Genomic DNA, 26,112 nt, shown 5'->3' with positions numbered 1-26,112 from the left:
GATTTTGGGGTTTTTTTCTTTCTATTTTTCTGATATGTTAAAAGATGAAATTCTGAATGACTAACACCACTTTTTTTTAATTTTATCCCAGAAGGAATTGACTCTGAGGATTTGCATTTGCTACTGCAAGAGAGATAGGTGCTTCTGGCAGCATGCATTGCTGAGAAGGTACTTCTGCTGGTGTGCCTTCTCAAACAGATGCCAAGTGCTGATGTGTTAGTGTAGTCTCTCACTGTTCTTTACCGCTGGGCTTTTGGTGATCTCACATGGTCTCACTTAGGGTTTTATTTGAGGTCTCACTCAAGAGATATGCTCACAAGGTCCTGAAGTGCAGATGAGAAATTGATTGGATGGACATCATGTCATTGAAGATACATTTGCTTTCAAGCAGGTAGTTTTTTTGTAGAGGAATGTAGTGGGTTTGTATGTCCAGATTTTGGTAGCAGGGGCACTTATATGAAAACCTGCTAAAAGCTTCTGTCTTTAAGATGGTTTCATTGCTGACCAAGACTGAGCCAATCAGTGATAGAGGTAACGCCTCTGTGATTAACATATTTGAGAAGGGGAAGAGGTTACTGCATAGGTGCTATAAACTGCAGAAGAAGGACAGAATAAGAAAGTAAGAACAACATCTTTGCAGATTTCAAGGTCAGTGGATAAGAAAGGGAAGAGGAGCTCCTGGCTCAGAGCCAGAGATTCCCCTGCAGCTCATGGAGCAGCCCATGGTGAGGCAGGGCCTGCCACTGCAGCCATGGAGGCCCCGGGGCATCAGAGATCCACTTGCAGCCTGGGAATGACGCATGGTGGAGCGGGTAGATGACCACAGAGGGCTGTGACCCTGCAGGAAGTCCATGCTGGGACAAGTTCCTGGCAGGACCTGTGAATCTATGGACAGAGAGGAGCCCACAGTGGACTATGTTTGTTGACAGGACTTGTGTCCCCATAGGACACTGTTGTGGTTTAGGCCCATCAGGGAACAAAGGCCACGATTAGCCTCGAGTACCGAAGAGGCTGAGGATTGAAGAGGCTGAGGATTGCTCGAGGGCAGGGAGAGCTTAATTGCCCCTTAAGGTTCAGGACAAAACAGACCAGGCTACTCAGTTTGGGGAAGAAAACAGAAAATAATTTAATGCAACATCAACTAAAACATACCCCCAAAAACCCAAAACATAACCAAAACGAAACAACCCAGAGTAATACATCAATGAAGAGTCCAACCAGCCTTTTTAAGAACACCTTCTTGCCACACCTCCCCTCTTCCCGGGCTCACAGCCCTGATCCTGGTGTTTTTACCTTGCCCCCCCCGAACGGTTCGGGGGGGCAGGCAGTGGGGGTTTCAGTTAGTCTGTTCCGGATAGCTTCTGCCGTCTGTCCCTCCTCAGGACGGGTGAACTCCATGCCAGTTCTCCCTGCAAGTCCGTGGGGTAACTCACACGCATGGCAGCCCTGCACGGGCTGCTCCGACGCGCACTTATTCCAAAGGCTGCAGCTCCTCTCTGCCTCTCGTGTGGGGCTGCTCTGCGACGTGCAGGCTCTCCAACACGGCCTGGGCCATGGCCGTCTCCCCACACAGTCCCTCGCCCATCCGGGCTCACTCACATGGAGCTGCTGGTAACTCTCAGTCCTGCCATGGATCTCCATAGGTTGCAGGGGCACTGCTTGCATTCTCGCCACGGCTTGCAGAAGGGTCTCCGGTCTATTGCTCCTCCTTCCTTCCTCCTTCTCTGGCTGAAGGGTCCGCGTGGTCGCCTCCATCTTGTATCACTCTTACACCTCCTGCCTCGCATTTCAAATTCCCATCCCCTAAATAGTGATGACAGAGGTGCCAGATTGGCCCAGCCGGGCCGGAGGTGGGTCTGAACCCAGGAGCCGGGGGAGGGTCTGCAAACTCTTTACCGGGTCTTCACTGCAACCCGCTCCCCCTGTTACTAAGCCAAAAGCTGCTCCTTGCTAAACCAGAACAGACACCCACACTGAAGCAGTCTGTTCCTGAAGGATTGTTTTCCCCATGGGCAAGATCCATGCTGGAGAAGACCAAAAAGAACTGCTGTCCATGGGAAGGACTCATGCTGGAGAAGTTCATGAGGGACTGTCTCCCATGGGAGGGACCCCACAGTGTAGCAGTGTGATGAGGCCTCCCGCTGAGAAGAAGCAGTGGCAAAGTCCATCTGTTATGAACTGACCACAACCCCCATCCTCCATCCCCTGTGCTGCTGTGGAGGAGGAGGGGGAAGGCTGGAAAGAAGGGAGGAGTACGGGGATGTGTTTGAAGATTTAGGATTTATTTCTCGTTTCCCTATTCTGTTTAACAAATCAAACCATTTTTCCCCAAGTTGAGTCTCTTTTGCTCATGATGGTAATTGCTGAGTGATCTCCCTGTTCTGATCTCGGTTCGCAAGCCCTTTTTTATATTTTTCTCTCCCCTGTCCGGTTTAGGAGGGAGAAGGACAAAATGACTTTAGTGAGCACCTGTCACCCAGCCAGGGTTAAACCAACACAAAGAATTATTATCCTGTGTTTTCTTTATACAATTCATAACAAGGGACAATGTAGTCCCACATGTCATAACCAAGGTATTTGCTTGAATAAGAAGCAAGAAATGTACCGTTACTGGGATTCAGTCTACTTATGAGTGTGTGGCATACAGCACTCAATATGCAAGGTTTGAATATTCTAAACTTTCAGTGCTGCTTTTGGACACTCTGATGATGTAGATATCTGTACCCTTGACTTTGAATTGCAGGTTTTCATGGAGCTTTTCACAGATTTAGTAACTTTCTGCAGAAGTGGTATTGCTAAGCCTTAAGACACAATGCAGCTTCCATACATGCTGAAGAGCTAAAAAACAAGGTGATGTTTAATTTATGCTAGCTCTACAGGGCTAACAGTTTTGGAATGTAATAGATGGAACTTGGTTAAAATTCAGATGCTGGGTTTAGATACTAACTAGGAGAAATTGCAACTGATTTGATCTCCTCTTCATATGCGGAGTCAGGAAATACTTAGTGGTTTATATACAGTAGGAATGGAAAACGAAAAGCTTACTTCTGAGTCTGTATTATTTATTCGATACCTTCATTTATGTTACAGAGTCTCTCTGTACTTTTATGCTTATGACTGTGTAGAGGCTTTTACATACGGTAACAGGTCTTCAATAAATCTCAAATTTATGATTTTTTATGGCATTGTAAAACAGAACAGAGAAAGTTTTAATGAACAGCAAGTTCACAAGCATTACCAATGCATGTTCTTCCATCTTCTGCCAGCTTGTAAGGATCAGCAGGGAGACATTTGTAGCTGTCTTTAGTGTTAATGCATTTAGCAGAAGGAGAGCAGGGTGGATTAATTTCATATTCATTCATGTCTGCAAAATGGATACACATTGATCAAAAAATCATTAAAAATTGCAGAGAGAGACTACTACTGTTGTATACACAACTTCTACAAGTATTCATAAAGGAAAAGTCTTGACACTTTCAATGACACATAGATGATGCCAAAGATCCTTATTGTTACTGTTTATAGCATAAAGTTGGGTTTTATGTTTTTTTGTTTATTTGTTTTTAAGCTGGAAATTCTGAAAAAAGAAAATGTTTTGATAATCTGCCAAAAAACTACAAGTGACTATTGGCTGAATTTTCAAAAATGCAAACTGTAAACTTGAGAGCTCTCCTAGGACATGTTTATGTCCTAAGACTTCAAGTTTCTCTATAAATTTTTTTCTACACAGTGCTCTATAGATATAGTGAAGAAAATAACTGACACAGTTTTATACAGTTTTAGGCATGATTTTGAGGAGCCAAGGGTTCAGGTTTGCTTTGGCTTTGAAACTTAAAACGTTAGTCTGTGGTATCACTGCAAAGATGGTTGTTTCTAGATGCTATATGAATTCTTTGAAATTACAATATCTGGAAAGAGTGATGAGCAGATGAACAATTATCTACTAGGAAATGTACATAAACATATTTTTCTTCAGGTCATTCAAGACTTTTCACATTGTGATTAAGTAATGAAACAGGAAACAGTATGGAGTGCTGGAAAGAAAGCACACAGTGAGGGAAAGAGTATTTTCCATACTTATGTATATTTTTTCTTTCTGCATAATATTTACTTGCTGGACTAGATTCGATTGCCTAAAAATAGGTGTCCAGCACTGTTTTAGATAGCTTCCCATTGTTTCTGTGTAATATTTGACAGCTTGTTCAATGTCTCTGATCCTGGTTCTTGGAAGTGCTGTAAGCCCATATGTTGGCAACTTGGTGAGCCTTCACTGTCTTCTCTTTTTGTTCATATTCCTTTCCTTTTCTTCCCTAACACAATGTTTGAAGTGCTACTTCAGGCTAAGTAGCTCTTTTAATCAGTATTAGAAATTGTAGGAATAATTTGCTGACTTAGTCTAGCATTGTCACTCAGACCACTTAGGGAATTCTATCACTGGAAATGGGATCAAGCTTGATCTTCTCAAATTTTAACACAAATCAATAACTGTCTAAAGCTAGCCATCAACTGAGGCAGTTGAAAGACTAGTGATAGAAGGAATAGTTTTAAATGTCAGAACTCTTAAGAAATGCTAACTCTCACAATACTCCTCTGAAAATGGAAAGTAATTTGTTGTTCAAGATGAAGTTTTTCTCATCATCGTTATTACTCCCTTCCAGACAACATTTTGGGCTTATTCCCATTAGCTTTGTCATCATCTGGGAAGGAAAATCTGCACCAGCTTTGCCTGCACTGCAATTCAAACATGCTATTTCAGCTTCTGGAGGTTCATAATCATGCTGTTAACTGGCTCATTTTTTCCATCACTAAGTAGTTCACGTCAGATCTTACCAGTTTACCTTACTACTCAAAGAGAGCAGTACCTTATTAAAGCAAAATATACAGAGTTATTTATCAAGAGTAAGGGAACATTTACTATAAAGGAAGGTAGCATAGTCTAACTGTAAATGACTTCCTGAATCAATAGAAATGATTTCTGTCAAAGCCAAAGTTAGTAAGCGGGAATTAACAGCTCTCAGATTCCTATGCATTTGCCAGCAGGCCACTCTGTCTTTTCCAGAGCAGCATATAATTTTGAAACCATCTGCAGAAATGCTAAGCTCTATCCTCTTCATTATATTGCTTGACTTATTCCTAATTTGCTGAACATTTAAAAGAATGGGAACACATTGCACAGACATGCATGGAACAAAGTGCTTTCTACTATAATACTCCAGTAGCATCTGCGTAAGTGGGTTTTGATGGTTTTCTTTTAATAAAGGCATTGCTTATTTAATATATGCAGCAGCTTGTTTTCCTATAGCACATATACAGTCTTTTGTTTACATTACTGAACATATTAAAAGAAACTAGGACAAGGAATGATTCATCGTATTACTTATTTATTCAATTTGCTGCCAGAACATTAATCTATAGAAAAGATTTTATTATAATTCATTTAACAGCTTTATTTCTTTACACGGTATTTATGTGGGTGGAATTCAGTGGATAAATAGGATTTGAATAAAGGAAAGAGCTGCAAATTTCATTTGACTTTTTCCATACCAGGTATACAATTAGAATGAATAGCTTTCTGTTCTGCTGTCACAGAAATACTGATAAGCAGACTTTATTGCGGATCAGCTGCAGCACTTGCATTCAAATTAATTTACCACCATCCATAATAAATTCCTAAATATGGCCTTTTCAGGTTTTATTTTCTCTCATGGTCATGTAAATCCAAGCAGTTAGAGTATGGGTATATATATATATATAAATATACACATACTCCCCTCCCATTACAGAAAAGAGAAGATAAAAGAACAATTATAATAACAGAGAAGTATTGCCCTGCAAATACGTGTGAAATGTCAAAAGACTGTTTCTTTTTAAAGATTTTTCACCTGCTCTGCTTTGGTACTTGCAGAATTCACTTCTGGAATTTTATTTTCCACAGCTGTTTGGGAGAGAAAGGTTGGAACAGAAGTGATAATAAATTTGCTTAATTTCACTTATTCATGGTATTTTTTTTCTTTATCACTCTTAACTTATTAGGATGACACGAGATGCTGGTGCTGAGCTCATCTTGTATCTAGAGCACCTAGCAACAATGCTAGGAAAATGACAACTGTCCCTCTTGCTCTTATGTTGAACATAGGAGGAAGCAATGTATAATTCTGATTTGCTGTTCTTTTTTTTTTCCCCTATTGGTAGTTAATAGACTCAAATTTTACTTAATTAGGTAATTTATACTGACATTTTCCTGTCATCAAATTGATTGCTGAATCAGGATGAGTAGAGTTGGAGATAGCAATTCTGGAGCACGGTAGGTTTCACATTATCATGTTATTGTACTTACAAACCCAGAAGGCTGAGTACAAAACAGCACAGGAAGGAGTTAGCTTTTAGAAAATTCAGAAAAAACAACAAAAAGATACCTACACAAAAGGGAGCCTCAAAGTTCCATCCTTCACTTGTGCAGGTTATTTGCTCTTCTCCTTGTAACTGAAATCCATGTTGACATGAATAAATCACTGTAGATTGTCCAAATTCTGAACAATACACAAAATCACCATTTTCCACACTCTTTGGTGTTCCACATATTTCCTCTACAAAGAAAATTACTTATTACAAACTTTTTAAAAAGTAACAACTTACGCTCACAAATGGGCATTATTACTCATTAACTTATATTAACTTCAGCAAAATTACATGTTTTAAGGTGATCAAGAATGTAATTGTTCAATTCTGGACTAGAATTCATACAGAACATCTCAAATTTGACTGATAATCCTTGTAAAATTAGTGTTACCTTCTAACAATGTGTTCTTCAGAGATCTTAGACAATATTTTCCGTTTGTCTAAGAACTCAATTACCGTTATGTCTGGATATCTCATAAGTCATTTGTGTTATTAAAGTGAAGTTGGCAAACATCATCTTTTTCTCAGAGAAAGTTGAGAAAGGAGAAGAGTAAGACCTAGGTGCCCTTTCTAAGCAGTAGAAATAATGAAATCTGCATTAAATCCATAGCTCAAGAACCATCACAATCAAGGTCAGTGCTCTGAATGCTGATTACTCTCCCCACCCATCAGAAAAGACTAGTAATTACCAGACTACCTTCCTGATGGAATTCCTGCCAAGCTTCTAAATTCATCCCAGGTATACTGTCACAATGCTTAAAATCCTGTGGAAACTTTCCAAGTTGAAAGGCATCTTCTGGCACTTCAGAAATTCCAGTATTGTCACAAATCACACGAGACAATGAGTGTCTTTTGAGCTCCTCCTTTTGAGCTTCTGTGAAAACATTATCATTTTCCCACCAAAATCTGGAAAGATTGATAGAAACAATCTTTTGAGAAGATCAAGTTAAAAGAGCTGATTATTCTTACTTTCAAGGTACTCTGTATAAAAGACCAAAAATAAGAATTATACCAGAATGTAGGTGGATACAACAAATAATAAAAGCAAACACCATGACCTACATAACCAGCTTGAAATGCACAAAAAGGCTACTGTGAGTCTGACATACTGGTCAACTCAGATGACACTGTAAAGTCAGCTAGTTAAAATTAACAATTATTCACATTTGCAGAATTGCTATTAATTGATAATAAATGACCACAAAAAAAGGTTACAATCCTGAGAGAAAAACTTGAAACTGATTTGTTTGAACTGAGTGCTTAATTTTATGCACATCAGCATTCACTGTGCACTCCTAAATTATTTTAAGCATGAATTATGGCAGAATTGCAGAAATAACTTTAATAGATTTCCCCATACCATATCTTTTGAATTCTGCTTGCCATTGAATGGTTGCTATAAAAACAGGTATTGCTGAATGCTCCTCTGTTTAACATGGAGTTCTTCATTTGCTAAGAAAGCTCTATGCAGATCTATGATAAGTAGATTAATTGTAGTAGAAAATGGTAAGAAAGTAATTACACTTTTGATCACACAAAAGAACTGGCTAAGAGAACTGTCTGGAACAGACAGGAGCCACTCTTACGTTTCAGATTAGGAGTGCAGTGCTAGAACAGAAGAATCAGCCATCAAAGACTGCTCCACTCAGCTCTCCTATGTCTGCCATTTCTACTTTCATCACAAATTTGGTTTTGTCTACACCGCTGAGACACTTGAGCAGAAAAACATTTTGTGATCTACCTAACACATAGGTATTTACCAAAGGTTGTTCCAATTGATCTATATCAGGTGACCAACATTTTACAGGTGAATTTTACAGGGTTACAGTAAAAAAAGAAAGAAAAACAAACAAGCAAAAGAGTTACTAGCCACCCTGCGCAAAGAATGTCAAAGTCAGCTTCAGCATTGTTGCCAATTCAGAACAACTGCAAATCTTGAGATCGCAGAAAGATTCAAAGTAGGAGGAGACAGAAAAAGAAAACCAAGGCTGATGGAACAGATACAATTTCTTCCAGGTTATCTAGATGAGGTTGAGACAGTGCCTGAGTTTAAAACATTAGAAAAAGAGATCCCTTCACATTTTTTCAGATTACTGGTAACAGATTTTGAAGCTATCAGAATAGCATTCAGTCAGTCAAGAATTCCATGTAGTTCTAATTTCCGAACTTAAATGAGTATATGAGAAGAGATGTTATGAAACCAATTAGGATACCTAGTAAGCATGTGTTGTTACTGATACAATTATAGATAATATCCAATGCTTTCTGACAAGGCACAACAATGAATGTTAGACTTTTCCATTCTTGTACTTACTGTGTGACAACAACAAGATGTTTTTACACACCTTTAACATCTCTTAGGCAGTTCCTTTAGTATTAATGACATATTACCATTTCATATTTAAGTTAGCTGCCATAAAGTTTGTGTCAGAAACTAGGGGCATTCCTTCATTGCTAGAGCTCTGTTTTATCAATTTGAAATTAACATTAAATTAGGGTAAAGTTTAATGAAACTAGTAGTATCTTCAGACATCAAATAATAAATAGTCACAGTCATTGAATAATGGAACAAGACAGGAAGGACTTCAATAGGTTATGACCCAAGATAGGGTCAGGTACAGATGTATGATTCAGAGGACTTTCAATCATGCTTTCAACACAGCTGAGTGGAGTGTTTGTTGTCTATACAGTTTATGCTAATAAGACATCACCTTTATGATTAACATTGCTTTTTTCCTGTGAGCTAATTAATTTACATTTTTTTTAAAGTTCAGATTTAAATTCTGCCTCAGATGCTTATTTACTTAACGATTTCTTTCCACAACAGTGACTTATGAGAGATGCTTAAAGGTGAGTGTAAGGACCAGATATACTTAAAACATCACTGCTAGCATGGTGTGTGCAGTTTAAAATTAGTCTTATGGGATTCAAAATTACTGCCACAAGTACATGATGGGAAAAAAAAGGTTGGTTTTAGAATTGCTTCAAAGAAAATGCAAGATATAAACTGCATCTTGCACCCCTTTGTGACCTGAAGTTGCATTTCTCCTGCCTTCCTGGTGTGAAGTGTTGGGCTGGTACAAAATCCTAGCGGCAGTTATGCAGTGTTAAGTGAAGGGACATTCAATGCCGTGTCCAGTGACGCAATTCTGGGATCACTCTGCAGTCTCAGTTCACATAAGACCAGTTTATTATTCCCTCCAGGAACCATGGATTACGGCTCTTTGTTGCCTACCTCTTCTGATTTTAATTTAGTTGCCATGGCAAATGTTGAGGTTCTTCCAGTTCTAAGCCAAGAGCAGCCCTCAGGGACTGAGTAGCTAAAGCCTGAACAATACTAGATCCTTGCATACAGAAGTTAGCTACCCCATCACGATTAATTGCTGGTGGCATCTTGCATTTTCACCAGGAATGCAAGGTTGAATATGTTAGTACCATAAAAACAACCTCCATTGAGACTATACACAGACCAAAAAAGAACCAGCAAAATCTCATCCAACAAAACTGAAGGAACTAAGGTTAAAAAGTGGAAGTACTGTGAAATAATTTGTTCAAAGCATATGTAAATGCCATGTTATGTGCAGGGATGTGTCCTCACCTATTTGCAAAATCTCTCTGCTTCTGCTAATTAATGCAAATGAATAAACAGTATGAATAAACTCACCGATCACCATCCCTTAGTGCTTTCATTTGCTTTCCAATTATACATGCGAACAGTGGACCGGTTCTAGCACCTGGAAGAAAGTCTTCTACCAGACCACCAAGCCAAACATCAATATTACTAGGATTCTGGTACAATTCCATGATTTTTTCAGTGACATTGTGGTTGGTTATGACTGTATTCAGGTCAGTTTGAGTTTCCAGTTTTGGTAAGCCACAGAATTCTCTCCAGTCATTATAACCTATAAATATTATGTTAAAAGGAGGTTTAGATTTGACTGTTAAGCATGACACATGAAATCTATAAATTTATAAGCCCTGGATTCAGTCAACCTTAATTATAGTCACAGACAATTATGTTTATTAATAAGTCTATTATTATTGGTTAAATTGATTAGGAAAATGATGACAGGATCTGAAACTATAGGATATGCCACTGCTCCATCATTTTAATGAATGAAAACAAAGGTTTAAACCAATTTTCCCATATTTAAGCAATGAAAAGTTGATACCAGATAATAGGAACATGCATTATTTCTTAAGATTTCTGAACGGGAATACAGGAGTAAGATGTAAAGTGGGCTACAAGTAACCTGAATGAAGTTAGTAACTAAAATACTTTAATAAAGAGTGTCCCAGGGCCTGTCCATCTCTCCAGAAAACAGATTTATTTTACATTCTCTTACATCATTGCAATTAACTCCTCCATCACCCAACAAAACTTTAACCTCTGTTCCGAGAGATCAGATCTCCATTTTTACCCTTGGGTAGCTACAAGCTTAAAATTCCAAGACAGTTAGACTTCATTTCTACTGTCCAAAGCCAAACACTTGTGCATTCCTAGCTATGGAGTCACCCAGGAGAAATGAGATGGTTGTCATCCAGAGATAGAATGCTATTGACAGTCAGTCCTCTCCCTATGCGTAAAATATAGGGCACAGAGAACAGAAGGGCAACCATGTTTGTTCTTTACTCATGTAGACAAATGGCCTACTCAGGTAGGGGGTTTTTATTTCAGAAACTAATGTGTGCCATGCTGAGGATTGTCTCCTCTGGTCTAAGAAGCTGTGATGTGCTTGCAAAATTTTTTTTAATGCAGAACTGGGAATCTACTGTGGTTTTTAGCAGCTGATGCAATCAAATTGAACTAAGCTCCCATAGTCTTCCTCTAAGCTGGTACACCTGTGGTCTGATGAGCTAAGTTAATTCAGTCTCACCCTGGTCTGACTGGTGTAAGAAAACCAGTGCAAAAACCAGGTACAGATGTGTCATATTTTTAAAAATTACATATACACCCAACTAAGTCATCTACACCACTCCTGGAGACATCTCAATACTTTCTATAGTCAGTAAAGCCAACGGAGTTGTACGAGGCTGACTTGTCCTACAACCCAGGAGCAGCCTGTCAATGCCAAGTAGCTTCTGTAGGCAGAAATCCTACTCCTTTGGAGCTGGTTCCAGCACAACCTAGCCTCAGATGCCTCCATTGAACACATAGACATTCACTCAGTACTATTCTCCTTCAAGATTCCAGGCTCAACAGATTAATTTAAATTCTGTGGAATATTTTGTTTCCACTGAAGTTAAAAATATTAGCAACTTTTCATGGAGTCATAGAAAGGTAGGGGTTAAAAGGGACATCTAGAGGTCATCTAGTCCAATTCCCTGCCAAAGAAGGTCCCACTAGATCAGATCACTCAGGAACATGACCAGACAGGTTTTGAAAACCTCCAGAAAAAGAGACTCCACACTGTCCCTTGGGCAGCCTGTGTCAGGGATTCCTCATCCTCACAGTAAAGGCATGTTTTAAGTTTCTTTTAAAACTTAATTTACTTTTCTGATTACTAAAGTTATTATTACATCTCAAATAGAAACAGTTGTAATTCAGTTACCAGTTGGAAAAAAATCAATATACCTGGGAGTCCATGATCACGGCCACGCTGTAAATTTAATGATGCTAAATCAAGTGAACCATTATTAGACAACACAAACAGCTTTTCTGTTAACTCCTCATTCAGCAGTTGATCTGGTACCTGCAGTTTTGCTGAGTGTGCTAGAAGACCCCTTAGTAAAGGATCCAAGCCTCCTTTAAATTGAAAAATAATATAAAGTTACATCATATATGTAAACCATTATAACTTTCTCAACAAATGTAAATGCATGTATGTTTCCATGTTTTTTAAGCACTGGCCATGTAGGCTTTTACATTAAAACATATGCAAAAATCTCCTTCAGGGTGAAATAGAAGTAATAGTGCTACAAAAAGACTCCAGATGTAAGAAAATTTTCAACTGGATAATATATTCCTTCACAAAAAAAGAAAAAAAAAATATATGTATCTTCATTGATCTATTGCCAATGCACCAGACTGTTTTAATCTGTAGAATAATTTTTGTCTGATTCAGACTACCATCTGACTCGGAATGATCATTCCAGTTCATGTTACTGTTTTGGAATCCATCCAACAATTTAAATCAGTGGTGCAATTTAAAAAAATATACCTATTCATAATTCAAAATAAGTAACCTCAAAAAAAGTTGCAACATTCAGGAAAAACCCCAAACAGTTCAAATAAAACTGTACCTTCTTTAATGAGCCTCCAAGGACTAAAGAAAACTTCATGCAAATGAAGATTTGGGAGTTCTGGATCATCTAAATACTGTGCATTCAATCGCCTTACTATTGGTTGGATTGTTGCATGACCAAAACGAAAAGCAGCTGTTGAAAATACGTTAGAAACTGTAGGATTCATTGTGGGATCATAGCCTGTATAGAGGCCAATATACAGATTAAAAGCATCTGGACCAATGATTTTAGGAATGTAATCTCTTAAAGTAATAATCTGAAAGAAAAGAAAAAGAATATTTATCATTCAACATTTTAATACATGAATAGTAATCATCAAGAGTATTAGCTGGTGAACAATATTGGTCTTATTTTTGCAGTAAAGAGACAAATGATCAGAGAGAATCACTGGCATGTGTCAGTACAGTGCAACAGTCAGGCTGCTGTTAGCTCCTATCGCAAATACTAGACCAAAGCCTCCTGAGCAGAGACTAATAGTGTTGCTCTCTTATAATCCACAGTAGTAACCCATCTGAGAGGAGATATGCTGAGATGTAAAGCCTTGATCGTGATCATGTAAATGATAATGCTCTTAAAAATGACAATGAAAGCATGAATTACTAGAAAATCTTCCAAGAATAATTGTTGATATCAGTCGATCCTATTTTCAGACATATATTTGTGATACAAATCCTCTTCATGAAATATTTGAAATGACTAGGCTTTAAAATACTAGAATTCCTTGGTAGACATTTTATGCTAAACTTAAGTCTATATATAGACTCCTAAAAAACACACTTCAAAAATAAAAATGCTGATAAATACCTTTTGTCTAACACTTTTATGATGTAATAGTATTACAGTTGCATGAAAAAAACATATGAATAATAATGATCAAAAAAGGGGAAAGCTATCTAATGCAATAACTAAAATAAAAGCGTGTTATACATTAAAGATTATGCTGAAATAAATAAAGCATAATGAGATGAATATGAAGTATAATGGAGTCAATAAAATACCTTACAGATTCAACATAGTGTGCAATAAAACAAACAAAGAAATATACTGAGCTTGATATAGTGGAATATTGAAAAGCTAGTTGGCGTGAAACAACCCTATGAAAAACTTCTGTCTTGATTTTAGTCACAGATACAAGCAAACCTCTCCAGAATTTTCTCATTTTTCTCAGAAGGCAGAGATAACAATCTCCTTAAGATTTCAGGTTAGATCATGCAGTGAACTAAATAGTCAAATATTTTGACATACAAAAAGTTAGAATTTCTTTTACAGCTCCTTTAATACAGCATGTTAGGAAAATAAAATATGTGCTAGAAGTTGATACTGACATTGTTATTTGAGTTAACCTTTTGCTTTTACATTCATGGAGGTTTTTCAAAACAACAGTTGTTTTAGATTTAGAGTTAGTTTTTACAAAAGCAAGATTTTAAATAGGATTACGTTAGCCATGGAGAAAGCACGCTGATATGATTGATATTTTTTTTCTCACTGTAAGTTAAATCCTAAACTAAGCTGTTCATAAAGGCCACATTCCTCGAAGGAAAGAACAACTCATATTTTTCATTTGCTCCAGAGGCAAGATCTTCATTTCTTGTTTCCTTGATGAGAGAAGAGGGAGTGCCACTTAGACACATGAGAATTAAAAGGCTATGTGTAAAATGAGTCATATCTGTCTTGAGCTAAGAGAGGCATCTGTCTGATAGAAACTTCCAACAGCTAAGCGAGGCTCCGTTTAGACAATACAGACTAAGGAGATGTTAATACAGCAGATGATCCTGCCAGAATCAATCTGGAATGTGACAGAGAACAGCATCTAAAGTAGCACTCTCTGAATGTACCTTGGCTGAATTTGTCTGCATAAAGTCAACGAGAAGCTCCCTACAAATTCTTATAACTGACACATACATTAGTTTTAAAAAAGGTCTAAACAGATGACTTTTTTTTTTTTTTTTTGTGTGTGAAATTCTTTTGCTTGCACTCCCTGGTCTGAGAGAATGGTTTGAAAGGTTTATTTCCTTTCATATTTGGCATAAAGAAGCACAGTACTTTTAATACAGTATTCCTCCAAAAACAGATTCTCCTGTGGAAACAAAGGATCATGCTTATCTAAAAGTATGTCAATAAAATAAGAGCCAAGAAGGGACTATATGGAAAAGAAATTGCAAACAAAACAATGAACTGATCCATCATTGTCATGGTTTGACATGGAGCCACTTCTGATAATAGGGAAGAGGCTGTAAAGATGGCTCCTGTAAGAAGTTGCTCGAAACTCTCCCCAGCTCTCAGCCGGATCCACTTCTGGGGCTGAGCCAATTGGGTGCCTTCACGATCACTTTTTAAGAAGAAGCTGGAAGAGGAGGCTACTTACTGTTCCTTCTTGCTCTGTCCTTCCTTCTTTCCCAGCTGATGGTGGTGCAAGGAGTGGGAAGAGAGAGAGAGAAGTGACCATGCAGACTCCAAGGTCAGTGATGGAAGAGAGGAGGAGGTGTGCTGGAGCAGAGACTCCCCTGCATCCTATGGAGAGGACTGGTGAAGCTGAGATTTGTTTGCACTTTCTTAAAGACTCCTTGCCAGTGGCAGTGACTATGCCCAGAGGAGGTCATGTCCCATGGGAGGGACTCTGCATCAGAGCAGAGGAAGAATGCAAGAAGTCACCCTCATCTGAGAAGACAGAAGTGGCAGAGCCCATCTGTGAGAGACTGACCACATGCCCCACTCCCTGCCCCCCTGAGCCGTTGAGAAGTGAGGAGGTAGAGATATCGGAAGCAGTGAGCTGGGCCCAGGAAGAAAGGAGGGATGAGGAAGGGAGATCTTAAAGTGCTGGTTGTAATTTTATCATCATCCTGCTCTCTTTTTGCTTTTTGTTCTGTTCTGTTTCTTGTAGGTAGTAGAATAAACTTTTCCACTTTCCTCTCTAAGTCAAGTACTAGAGACTGTTTTGCACAGAACTGTAATTAGCAGCGAGCCCTCCCTGCCCTTGTCTTAATACACAACTTCCTTGGTTATCTTTTTTTTCTTCCCATTTGCTGGGGCCTCTGCCATTCTAAGGAGGATTGGGGGCAGTGAGAAAGAGACTATTGCAGTGCTTCATTTCTGGCTGGGCCAAACCACAACAATCATTTATTACTTACTTACTTTGAGTTTATGTATGAATAATAAATTAACTTTCAGATGGTTGCAGCAGTACAAGGGATTTAGGTGGAAATAATGAGTCTGAACCTGCAAGGTACTGGATGATCTCAACTCTTTGTGACATTTATGCGATTAGTGGTAATCCAAGGTCCCCTTAGGATACATTCAGCACCTCACAGCATCAACTCCAAGATCTATAAAAGCCTTATGGAGAAATTAATTTTAATCAATCATGTAAATATTTCTACTGTCTCACAGCAATTGTAATTTTAATAGTATAATTCAGTGAAAAATGATGACAAATGGGCACTGTCTTTCAAGCAGAAATCCATATGCTCAATGTTTAAATTACTTTAATAGTCTATATGACTGGATAGTAAGAGAATGATTAAGAGTATTTAAATGTTATTGATTCAGTCATATCAGAGAAAAGAAAATTCAAATTTCCTAGCAATTCAACAAACCATTTGTTAAGTACCCAGACAGAAACAGAATCTGAGTGACAAGACCTAGAGAAAAGGCCTTGTGCAAATTTTACAACATATCATAAATCATATGTGCACAGTTCACAGAAAAGTAATTGTATCCTGACCTGCAAATACAACAACGCTCCAAGTTAAAAAGGCTGTTGCTGTGAAAGGCAATACTCCACTCATTCAGAAGGCAGAACACAACAGGGGTTCCGAAGTGTCCCTATGAACTCAGCAAGCATCCTGGCTGGGTTTGTGTCCAGGCTGAACCACCGCCAGTAGAAGTCAGCCATACGTTACATGTTTGGAAATAATTATATAATTTCAGATTATTTTTGAGGTTTTTGGCTAATGTTTAATTTAAATTAGGTGCAAAAAGATACAGAAATTCATATTATTTCTCATAAGGTTCAGTAGACTTTCCTTGCCAAAACCTCCCCAGTATTTTCCAAAGTAGGTGTGAATGAGGCACAATGGATGGAAAAGGAAAAGAAAAGAAAGGCTGGGAGAGAGAATATAAAAGTATTTGAACTATCTAAGAATAAACAAAGGAAAAAGTGCAACTTGTCTTCACCATTGGCCAGAGGTAACTGCAAAGGAACAGTATCTCACTGAGACAGCTAAGAGCCAATTAAATGTAGCTCCTACACTTGGGAAACTGCAGAAATAATAGAGAACAACGGAACATAGCAATGAAGTTTAATTCATCAAAGTTCTATGCAGAGTTGGCTTGAAGTTCTGATTTTAAATGTTAAAGGATTTACAGATGATGCTTAAGTTCTTTTATGGAAAGAGTGATTGTAAGGGAGTTCAATTTTTAATAAAATACCAACACATTATTATAGTTCGGTTAGTAGTCTGAACTAAACAAACATGAATGATGACAGTTTGCAACACATACTGTTTTATAATATCTATTGTTTACCAATTTATCCTTTATAATTTCATAGTTCAAGATCTGAAAGGAGTTGCCTAATCATCTAACTTCACAAACAATTCTCATCCAACTTAGAGATTATGAACCCAAAGATTGTTGTTAAATTACATCAGTCTGAGAAGACATTCATTTTTAACCCATGCCTCGGATCATAGCAGAGAATGAAAGAGGCAAAGTGCTCAGAGAACACAAACAGATGTAGAAGGAAGTGAAAAAAACACTTATATCCACACTGAAAACTACAGGCAGTTGTCAGCTGCAATTAGGATCAACTGGCAGTTAAACCATTACGTCAGAGATGGTTTTCTCATACTGTAATAGATCAAAGAGAATTTGATTCAGATTGACCTGCAAAACTTCTGCTTCACTCTGGCTGGTGATACATAATCCAGCTTTCACAATACAAATGGTACATCAGGGGAAAGGAAGGAACAGCATGTGTTTATGCAACTTCATTGTGCAAAACACACATGCATAAAACAGTAATGTTAAAACTGTAGCAATTGCTTTCTGTTTTCAGTTCTGGGCTGCCAAGCTCAAGAGGTGCAGGGAACTCCTGGAGAGAGTCCAGTGCAGGGACACCAAGATGATCAGGAAACTAAAGCATCTTTCTTATGAGGAAAGGCTGTGGGATCTGAGGCTGTTCATCCTGGAGAAGAGGAAACTGAGGGGCCATCTTGTTAATACTCACAAGTATTTAAAAGGTGAATGTTAAGAGGATGGGCTGACACTATTTTTCTGTAATGTCCAGTGATAGGACTGGGAGTAACTGGAAAAAGCTGGAACACAAAAAGTTCTACTTAAACTTAAGGAAAAACTTATTTACTGTAAGGATGAGGGGGCCCTGGCACAGACTGCCCAGGGACTGTGTGGAGACTCCTCTGGAGGTTTTCAAAACCCATTTGGATGCATCCCTGAGTGACCTGATCTAGGGGGACCTGCTTCTGCAGGGGGGTTGGACTAGATGATCTTTAGAGGTCCCTTCCAACCCCTACCATTCTGTGATTCTGTGATTTTTTAATGTTTTGGTTACAATTTTCTTTAAAGAACAACAATTTTAATCCATTTTCTTTGAAATAGCTTAAAAGGAGGTAAACTAATTCTCCTTATCCTGTTTTCTCAGGTCATATCAGGAATAAGCAAAATAAGCAGATAATTTCATTTCAGTTACTAAATGACAAAAAAACCCTGTTTTGTCCAGAATATCATATGTCAATTGTTATGTCTGGTAACTTTGCCAGTTTTCTATTATTAAACACTTGTTGCCACAAAAGCATCCAGGAGGAAAAGTATGGTCTAGAGAGAACTTGTTTAGAATTCTCCTTTCTCTAGAAAGGAGGGAAGGTTTTTGTTCAATTCTCTATAATTACACACCCATAGGCAAAAATAATGATTGAAAGTCTTAATTCCAAAAAGAGCAACTGAAACAAAAATTTAGAGTGGAAATCTCAAGGTAACTTCAACTAGAACTATCATTAGTGTGCTGATTCCCACACCACATTAATAGAGATATTTCAATTATCGATCTTGAATGAATGTCTCTTAAACCAGCTAGACAGAAGTCTAACACATTTCTAATGAGTCATACGCAAATCTCATTAGTCTGTGATCCTGGCAGAGATAATGAGTAGCCCAGATTCATGCAGCATACTGCCTTGCATAAAGTGTTTTCTTTCAGATTGTAATGTTAGAGGACATAAATCAGAAGTGTATGAACTCTCAGAGTTTGGTTTTGCACTTTTCTTCTAACAAGTATTAACAACTGTTCTGACTTGTCAATGTCATCATTTTAATGCAACCAGCACATTTACAGCAGAGTAGCTGACATGGTTACTGTAAACTATACAGATATATCTATCTATCTCTATATGTATAAAGATAGTTTTCAAATGGACTGACCAAACACAATTACATATTGAGCATGTTACTTTTCTGAAGTTATTTGTTTTTAAGTGCAAATAACAACACACCAGAGAATACAGAGGAAACATTGTGCTTATTCTGCTGACTAAAAATTATGGCAGAAGAAAAGAAAAGTGTTGTATCAGATTAGTGAAATTTTCCTCTTTTCTTCTCCAACTTATCTTCAAAAAAGGTCTTCATTTGGTACTAAAAATCTTCACAGGAAAGTACTCTATCCTTCATTCAGACTGAATAGACTGAATTTCTGTGTCTTGGGTTATCAGATTAAAGGTAAATCTCCATAAACGCAAAGGCCCTGGTGAGGCTTGAAGGAGAAATATCAGGTAAAGCCAAGTGAGATAACCAAGCCATCAAAAGGGGGCTTACAGGTTAGTCCATTCCTCAAGGCCAAAAGAGAGCAGCCAGACACTGAGTCCAAGAGTGATATTCCCCAAGAGAAGACAATGAAAAAAGCTGTTTCCCAAAGGTCATGCAAGCTAAAAGGGCAGTTGCCTGCAAGGGTAGTAGTTGTTGTGGGCTGTAGAAAGGAGATGACTTGGGGAGACTGCGTAAGATCTTAGTTTGCAATTTTTTAAGGAGATTGTTGGTACATGTGAAACCCTACAGGGTACTCAGGGAAAGGATCAAAGATGGGGAAAGGGAGGGGTTAAGGTAGACTAGGGAGGAATAAGCACAGAAAAAAGGGATAAAAAGGTTGTTGTAGTGTGAAGAATTAGCTGATCAGTGTGCTCATCTGAGCCTTGTGCTTGATCTCTGCAGTTTAAAACCACATTCTTCTGAAATCCTATTTCCAACTAGTCCTGTTGTGGGTATGCAATTGTTATTTTCCAGTCTGATCAGAGATGATGAGCAGTATAAGAAACTTGAGGATCTGCAAAGAGAGTGAGAGAGACCCTGAGACTTGTGGGTCCAGGCATGAGAATCTGGTCTAGCTCTGGGACCAGACACTGCAAGACCGAGAGATCCACATCACCTGTGTGTGTACTTCAGTAACAGGCTTCAGTCCTAAGCAGCTAAAGGGAACATGGATCAGCCCATCCGTGCCATTCAATTAATGTAAGTGCTAGAAAAGGTATATACTTGTTAGAAAAAAGAAAGCAAAAGGAAAATATTGAGTAGAAATAGATTTTCCTGTTCTCAGGTCTGATATGAACATTCTTATGGACTATCCTGTATTTTCCAATATTTATTTCTCCTATAGTCTCCTACCAAGAGTAGCCCTTGAAGTTTATGCATTAATGCTTCACTGGGAAGTTCATAGGCATTTTTACACAGGGAAGATATTAATCTATATAATACCTATGAGAAAGCAAAACTTTTGAACACTGTGTAAGTACAGAGACATGACTTTCTAATTTACCAGAAAAACTACAAAGAAATGCACCTGAAAAGTCCTCTTCAATAGACAAATTAGACACTGGAGAAGCCTGGCAGGAAGATGATCAGGGGACTGGAACATCTTTCTTATGAGGAAAGGCTATGGGAACTGGGGCTGTTTAGTCTGGAGAAGAGGAGACTGAGGGGGGACCTCATTAATACAAATATCTAAATGGTGGATGTCAGGAGGTTGTGACATCCCTTTTTCCTATTGTATCTAGCAACAGGACAAGGGGTAATGGGAAGAAGCTGGAACTATTTCACTGTGAAGGTGAGGGAGCAGTGGCACAGGCTGCCCAGAGAGGACGTGGAGTCTCCTTCCTTGGAGGACTTTAAGACCCACCTGGACACGTTCCTATGCAACCTGGTCTAGGCTGACCTGATTCTGCAGGGGGATTGGGCTAGATGATTTCTAAAGGTTCCTTCCAACCCCTACCATGCCACGATTCTATGATTCTATGTAGCAGAGCAGAAACTGTCACAAGGATCAGATCACTGAGGGGTCTGGATGGAGGACCAATGCATTCCATTCAAGAAAGTGGAAAACAGAACAAATTTGGAACATGGCAAATTTGAAGTTCAGAAACAGGTAGTAAAGAAAAGATAATGTAATCTCAAAAGCCATTTACAGAGACAAAAATATTTTAAGTTTTGGGATCAATTAGTTTCTAAGTCATCCACTGCAACGTGTAATAAGCAAATAAACAGCCAACCTGATGCAGTGCGCCAACAATTTTCCGTGCTTCTTGGTAGACCATCTCAGCACTCCAGTGGTTATTGATGCTTTTGAGAGCTCTGGCCAGGCGGTTGTGCTCTCTCAGCCACAGCGTGTGCATAGCTGCCAGAGACGTGACCTCACTGGCTCGGCTCTCCCCAGCCAAAAAGCATTCAATCCTCTCACCTTCACTCGCATTCGAATCCTGTGCACAAGGTGATGGGGTTTGGTCTGTAAAAGGCAGGTATTCCCGATGGTTATCATGATATTTAACATTTACTTTAAGAAGGCCTTCTTTGCTTGTTAAATTCCTCACTTTGTTTTCAATGGTTGGGGTACTGCCATAGACAGTGGAAGCATCAATGAAAGAAGTTAAGCCATTGATTTGTTGTCTTGGATTTAGTGCTGATAGATTTCCAAAGAGAATACTGTGATCACCAGTGCCACATGCAGGAGAGGAGCGGTAGAAGGGCAAGCAATCCATCCCTGCGGATAATGTGTCATTGGTAGTCACCTGCATTAAAAAGAAAGGATATTTTCTGAGGTGAAGATAACAACTGTGGATGTTGAATTAAGGTTTGTGCAAATATTTCCATCTTCTGACTCAGTTTTCAGTTTCTCACATCTCATCTACTGCAGTGATATATTCTAAACGTGTAGGGATTCTTTTCCTTCAGATTTAAAGCAAAGCGATGATTCAACCCTTTTTAAGCAAAGACAGAAATGAAAACCAAAACCTTTATTCTGTCAAAAAAGCAAGCTACTGCTATATCACCACTTTTGCCTACATCTACATCTAAATTAGCCTGGCTTCACAATCAAAATTCATCATCAAAACACATCACAATAGAGACATGAACACCTGGTGAAATTATGTTCTGCTGAACACCAAGTGAAACAGAAGGTTTACGAGTATACATAAAAACATAATGAAGAGTTTCAGTGTCTACAGCAGCATGCTATAAAAGCTTTGTTTCAATATGTAGTTCTAATCCAGTTTCCCAGCTAAAAAAGGCATATGAAATTACTCTGCTTTCTGCCAGTCCCCCACAATCCTCCCTCCACATTATTTTACAGTGACAGGTGTCTAACAAGTCTTACAATTATTTCCAACATCTTCATCAATGACCTCGATGAGGGGACAGAGTGTACTCTCAGCAAGTTGGCTGATGACACCAAACTGGGAGGACTGTATGATTCCCCAGAGGCTGTGCTGCCATTCAGCAGGATCTCGACTGGCTTGAGAGTTGGGCAGAGAGGAACCTCATGAGATTCAACAAGGACAAGTGCAGAGTCCTGCATCTGGGAAGGAACAACCCCACGCACCAGTACAGGCTGGGGGTCGAACTGCTGAAGAGCAGCTCTGCAGAGAGATATCTGGGCGTCCTGGTTGGTAATAAACTAACCACGAGCCAGCAATGTGCCCTCCTGGCCAAGAAGGCCAATGGCATCCTGGGATGCATCAAGAACAGTGTGGCCAGCAGGTCAAGGGAAGTTCTTCTCTCCCTCTACTCTGCCTCAATGAGGCCTCATCTGGCTTCCTGTGTCCAGTTCAGGGCTCCCCAGCTCAAGAGGGACAGGGAACTTCTGGAGAGACTCCAGTGCAGGACTACCAAGATTATCAGGGGACTGGAGTACCTTCCATATGAGGGAAGGCTGCGGGAACTGGGGCTGTTTAGTCTAGAAAAGAGAAGGCTGAGGGGGGATCTCATTAATATGAATATAAATGTAAAAATAAGTATAAATGGTGGGTGTCAGGAGATTGGGACATCCCTTTTTTTCTGTTGTATCTAGTGACAGGACAAGGGGTAATGGGATGAAGCAGGAACACAAAATGTTCCATTTAAACATAAGAAAAAACTATTTTGCTGTTCAGGTGATGGAGCCCTGGCACAGGCTGCCCAGGGAGGGTGTGGAGTCTCCTTCCTTGGAGGTCTTCAAAACCCTCCTGGACATGTTCATGTGTGATCTGATCTAGGTGGACCTGCTTTGGACTAGATGATCTCTAAATGTCCCTTCCAACCCCTACCTTTCTGTGATTCTGTGATTCTGTATATTCAGACTATATAAAAAGCAAAGGCTGTACAAAGACTTTGTCAAATTAAAGACTTCCCAGTCCTTTTATTGGTTTGACCCATACACAGCTGAGAGATCAAGGTCAAATGACGATGTAGCGTTTGTGTGCTTTCTTTGCAGTCAGCAAGGGTAAAGTCTGAATCAGTCTGTCACTTGGTCAGCTATCACAAATACTGGTGCAGGGTGTGAGAGAGACATGTAGGAGTTATCAAATGAGATCCTGAAATATAGGTAAGAGTATTAGGACAAAATATAGCCCAAACCAGACCACTGGAATTTTTGTCACAGGAGACCACTGAAAATGGTATTTGATCAACTTAGGAGATGTGAGGAGGGTAGCAGAGATGTTGGAAGAGAGAAAGGAAGAGGGAGAATGCTTTTTTTTTTTGCATTGTAGGATATCTGAGAGGAAAGCTCAGACCACCAAGTCTATTTCAAAGAAGAAAGTTAATCACTGCAAAAAACCTGACATGTTTCAAAATTACTAAAGTCTCTGTGTTGTCTAATGCAGATTTGGCTTTACAAACTCTTTTTCTGAAAAGCATGTTACTTCCAAGTTCTAATAGTACTGGATTATGCACCAACAATGAGCCATAATAGCCAGTTCCAAGAATTTAAAAAAAGATTGATCTCAATTAAAACGTTATATCAATCATGGAGTATGAGTTTCAGGGAATATAAATCTAGGGTTTTCTTATAAGTTGATTGACATGAAGTAGGTACCGATAACGTTTAAACGGTGCTGAAATGTTCAAGAAAAAAAGTGACTATGAGAAAATAAACATTTTGTACAGACACCTGAGCTAACTCTTCTTATTTGCATTCTGCTTGCTTTTCATTTTTCAAAACTCTTTGTCAGAACACAGTGAGTAGTACAGATATTATATAAAATGATATAATTTCTTCGTAATTCTTCTAATAATACAGAGATTAGTCTGTGAAGATAGAGTAGACAGTAAATTAGGGTTAAAAGTAACAAGGCAACTTTGGGATGGAATTCAAGAGCTTCATTTAAGAACATCATTACCTCATTTTCTTACTACTGAGAACTCATGTCAGTAAGGATTAACATCAATAAAGCATTTAAGTCAGGAAAAGGTTTGACTTGTTTTTCAAGTTTAGTTTGATAAAGAAATTTTACCAATATTTGTTCGCTACCTAGGTTTCTGCAAGTCAGAATGGGTTATTTTCTCTCAATTGTTGAAATTAAAATTTTCTCTGCCTTGTTTTATCTATTTAGTACTTGCATATATCATTAAGTCTCTAGCTATTAGTGTGACTTTTTTTCATCTCACTTTGTATTGTAAGGAAGAACTTCATCTCATACTACAAATACGTGAACTTGATAGCCACAGTATTGTATATGTTTGAGTGCTTCCTGCTTCTATTTATCAGGTAAAACCTGGAAGAATTCAGATATCACTGGGGAAAAAAAAAGTATGTAGTGCCTTGAAGCTGTTAAACAGCAAGGCTTACAACAAAACATATCAACAGTGAATGAAGTTCATATTGAATAATCTTTAGTTAACTGCCTCTGCAATTTCCATTCAAACTGTTCTGTGCCCCAGTGGAGAAAAACAGCAGTAATAAACATTAAGGGACTGGTACAACTGCATAATGCAGTCCTTTCCCTTTCCATGGGATAAATAGTGTGCAGCCAGCAGCTGAATGTGCAAATGAAAGATTCCTTGTGTGATTATTCAAATGATATAAAAAATAATCTAAGGGAAAAAAAAGAGACCCTTTTCTCATAAAATGGGTCCACGATCACATTGTTGGCTTGTTTTTTTTCCTTCTAAACTAATGAATAATATTAATATGATTTTTTTTCTCAGCCTTGCATAATTCTCAAGGAAAAAGACTCACAACAAAACCCTTTGTTGCCACAATAATTTTCCTAGTATAGCTGTACATTGATTGAAACTATTATTATATATGCATGGTCAAACATGCTTATGGTGAAATTCTTTTAAGAAAATTAAAGGCATTAATTGTTTCAGTGTACCACAATGTCTAAACTGTTAGTTCAGTTAAGGAAAAATCTTTCTTACTGTGAACTTGTTCTGTGGGAAATGACCTTGTAAAAGGATTTTTACTATAGACTTAGAAGAAAAGCTAGCTTATGGTCTGTGAAATTTTGCCAAAAAGAAAACATGAATATTTATTTGTGGACACAAAACTTGGAGAAGAGTCCATCTGACTGTGAGCTGTTGCCTGTGAAATACAGACGAAAAAGACAGTGGCTCACTTTGCTGGTTGTTGAGCGTACACCAGCTGATCCATTTGCAGCCTGTCATGTTACATGTCACGTTTTGCAAATCACTGTACTTTTCTGTGTCTTTCTTTCTTTCTTTTCCACCTTTCTGTATCTGAACTAACTGGCTGAAATCTTTTCAGAATTGCATCTTATCATGTGTATGCATCGTGTCTAACTTACAGTCAGCAATGTAATTAATACTGAAGAAAGTCAGTAGCTCTCTTATGAAAATCTTTCTAATGCCTCATTATATCTCAGGCCTAACCTGAAATAATTATCTGAGGAATGACAGGTTATCTCCCCAATCCTGTTCAGCGTGTCAGGCTGCTGTAAAAGAAGTATAAACTAAAGGAAGCCTTTTTTTCCCCCTCTCACATTAGAGCATTCTGAAAAGATACACAAAAAGAATGTTCAGGCTCTACTAGAAGCTACAGGTTCGATGTGAGAATCGCTGGGTGAAATTTTATACTCTTTATTATGAAAATGTCCAGAATATGAAATCATAATGGTTCCTGCTAACCTATGAATCATTTACCTACTCTTGTTATTAATATTAATGTGCTACAGCAGCCTTCAGTCCTTC

General features: G+C 38.5%; 1 protein-coding gene across 1 annotated transcript in view; it reads right to left on the bottom strand.

Moving 5' to 3' along the window:
- Positions 1-3,209: 3,209 nt before the first annotated feature.
- The window catches only part of TPO (thyroid peroxidase), a 40,317-nt gene continuing 17,414 nt past the window's right edge, over positions 3,210-26,112 (bottom strand). Inside the window, exons 8-14 of the mRNA XM_061990176.1 lie at positions 21,195-21,710; positions 12,643-12,901; positions 11,975-12,145; positions 10,064-10,301; positions 7,097-7,305; positions 6,417-6,587; positions 3,210-3,364 (exon numbers count right to left, since the gene is read on the bottom strand). Of these exons, the coding sequence (XP_061846160.1) occupies positions 3,210-3,364; positions 6,417-6,587; positions 7,097-7,305; positions 10,064-10,301; positions 11,975-12,145; positions 12,643-12,901; positions 21,195-21,710 (1,719 nt within the window). The remainder of the gene's footprint in view (positions 3,365-6,416; positions 6,588-7,096; positions 7,306-10,063; positions 10,302-11,974; positions 12,146-12,642; positions 12,902-21,194; positions 21,711-26,112) is intronic.

Source organism: Colius striatus, chromosome 2 (genome assembly GCF_028858725.1).
Source record: "Colius striatus isolate bColStr4 chromosome 2, bColStr4.1.hap1, whole genome shotgun sequence".
In the NCBI taxonomy this organism is placed as follows: Eukaryota; Metazoa; Chordata; class Aves; order Coliiformes; family Coliidae; genus Colius; species Colius striatus.
This window is presented reverse-complemented; position numbering and strand designations above follow the sequence as displayed.